This window comes from Rhagoletis pomonella, unplaced genomic scaffold, assembly GCF_013731165.1.
Source record: "Rhagoletis pomonella isolate Grant_MI unplaced genomic scaffold, Rhpom_1.0 Rhpom_scaffold_00012, whole genome shotgun sequence".
NCBI classification, from domain to species: Eukaryota; Metazoa; Arthropoda; class Insecta; order Diptera; family Tephritidae; genus Rhagoletis; species Rhagoletis pomonella.
Window position 1 is genome coordinate 12,981,525 of NW_023458566.1, and position 2,579 is coordinate 12,984,103.

The following is a 2,579-nucleotide window of genomic DNA, read 5'->3' on the forward strand; positions in this document are numbered from 1 at the left end:
TCGTGCAACAGTTTTGTTCGTGGCGAATAGGGTCTTTTCTCCAATTGCTGTTGTTCCTGCTTCGGAGGTTGTTTGCTGATTAACGCAGTTACACCCAATTTATGAGTGATTTACGGACGGGATTTTTGTTCCATCGGTATCTAATTTCTTCGTAAAGCTGGTGAGTAAGGTGGCCATGGACTATGCGGCGGAGGTTTTTGGATTTCGCACATGGATTAAACAGTTAGCAATACCCAGACCAAAATTTATATGTGATATCTTTAACATTTGATTTTTAGGGACCACCCTAATGTACAGAGTACATTAAAAAAAGTACTTGTTTTTGAATTCGGTTAAAATAGAAAAAAAACTGCTATTTTATTATTTTGTCTTCATAATGTATGTATCTTCATACAAATGTATCAATTTCATTAAAAGTAACTGGTCTTAATAAAAACTAATGTATTTTGCATTTTAATTCAAACAGCATTTAAATTTTAACACGATTTTTTAATAGCTTCCGATGCATCCAACATTTGCACACAAACAAAATTTGAGCTTTAAGCTCATATGCTCAGCCAACAAATGTCAAAAATCGAGCTTTTGTTCTTTGTGCATTCGGCAGTGATGGAAAAGTAGGCATAATAGTGCCATTTTTGGCACCTTCGCCTACAAGGGCACTTTTGACACAATTCATTCAGTTTTGGCCTAAAATATATATTACAGAACTTTAGCCAGTATATAACAAATAATCATATGGTCGTTTAAAGTACAAAACCGCGTATCAACAAAATGCAAAACCGCGTATGTGACGTTGCATAAATTTTTTTCTATATATATTTCAGGACGAACGGATAAGTATAGAGCCAAGATCTTGTGTGAGTAAATCCAATTTTTGCCAGGAAATGTCAAATACGCGGTTTTGCAAAATTGACGATACACGGTTTTGTACTTTGAACGACGATATATTACTCATAGATTCGAAAATTTTAAATATTCGTAAAATTACTTACAAGGTTAAAATAAGGGCAATTATATAAAATTAATAAAAATTATTCAATGCAAAAATAGTCAAAACTGGTCAAAATGTCGCACTGCTATTATTTCGCACATAGGTATGTATTTGTGTAAACATGTCCGAACAATTATATTTAAGTGTTTTTCACCTTCGTAATTGGAACACAATGTTTTTTTAATATAGTCTTACTCTAATAATTCAATGAAGTTCTAAAAATAAATTAATGGTTCTTAAAAAGCCTTAAAAGAAAGCATTTTCAATTTTGTGGCACTGTCAACTACTTTTTGGAACTGTTTCTGCAGTCCATTAGTCACATTTTGAAATATTGGAATTCCATCCCTGGCACTCATCAAAACAAAAGCAGAAAAGGAAAACTTGCAGACTGATTGGGTCGCCGTCGGATTCTTATCAGATTTTTCGTTGGAAAATAATGTGAAAATTCGGAAAATGGCTTAAAATTGTGTAAAATCTTGCAATAACGTGTGTGTTTAGTGTCGCAATAAAAAGAAAAATAAATCGCAAATAAAAATTAAAGAAATACAAATATCAAAAACTCGTGCATAAAAATAAAGCAAACGCAATCTCTCGGAGCGATAGGCTCCTTTTTACAACGCTTTTTTTTATCCATCCAGCCTGTCACTGTGCAGAGCTGCCTTGCATTCCCGCATTTCCCCCTCAACATACTAGGATAATGGCAATGTGTAAAGTTAATTAAATGAGCCACCGTAACTAATTGCATTTGCAGCACTCGCACACGCATACGCATACGCATAGTAAATTTACTTACGGTTTATAGCGCTAGTGACCTGGAAAGCGGAGCCGCATTAATTTTTCACTCGGAGAAGAATGGAGTTCGCGGACCTTATTAAAACGCCAAAGTTAGACGGAGTATTTCTACATGACCATCTGCATGCAACAGTTGAAGGAACACTTTGCATTACAGGTCATCATCTGCTGTTGAGTGCGCGGCAGGAGAATAGCCAGGAGCTATGGGTAAGAGATTTTCAGTCAATTCTGTCTGGGTAAACAAAAGCTAAAGTCATAAAATAATCAATCAGATGGAAACGTGCTGTGCGCGTGCCACACTTTTTCCACCGTCATTAACACTGTATCTAATGCTGTCCAGCTTGTTTGTTCATTGATGTGTTATGCTTATTTTTAGCATATCTGCATATCCATGTCAGCACATGTGGCTGGTCATAGATCGTATACCTATGTACATACATATATGCATGCATTCAGAAGTGTGTGTTTAAACATAAAGAAAAAATTTTAATTTTGTATATGAACTTTTCTTTTGATTCATTCCCAGTTGTTGCACAAGAACATCGACTGTGTAGAGAAAAAGCCATTCATGGTACAAAACATGGTGATGGGCGGTATCATTACATTGAAGTGCAAAGATTTGCGCATTATTTCGCTGGAGATTAAGTATGCTAAGGAGTACTTTAACGTAGCAGCTTCATTGGAGGCACTCAGCGCGCTACACAATCCTGAACTTGAATATCCTTTTTTCTACCGGCCCATGTATACTATACTTGAGGATGGATTCACTATGTTTCGGTAAGTATTCATATAAAAC

General features: G+C 35.5%; 1 protein-coding gene across 1 annotated transcript in view; it reads left to right on the forward strand.

Moving 5' to 3' along the window:
* Positions 1-1,366: 1,366 nt before the first annotated feature.
* LOC118747849 (myotubularin-related protein 9) overlaps positions 1,367-2,579 on the forward strand; it is a 6,356-nt gene continuing 5,143 nt past the window's right edge. The window contains exons 1-2 of the mRNA XM_036482026.1: positions 1,367-1,990; positions 2,310-2,560. Of these exons, the coding sequence (XP_036337919.1) occupies positions 1,844-1,990; positions 2,310-2,560 (398 nt within the window). The 5' untranslated portion in view covers positions 1,367-1,843. The remainder of the gene's footprint in view (positions 1,991-2,309; positions 2,561-2,579) is intronic.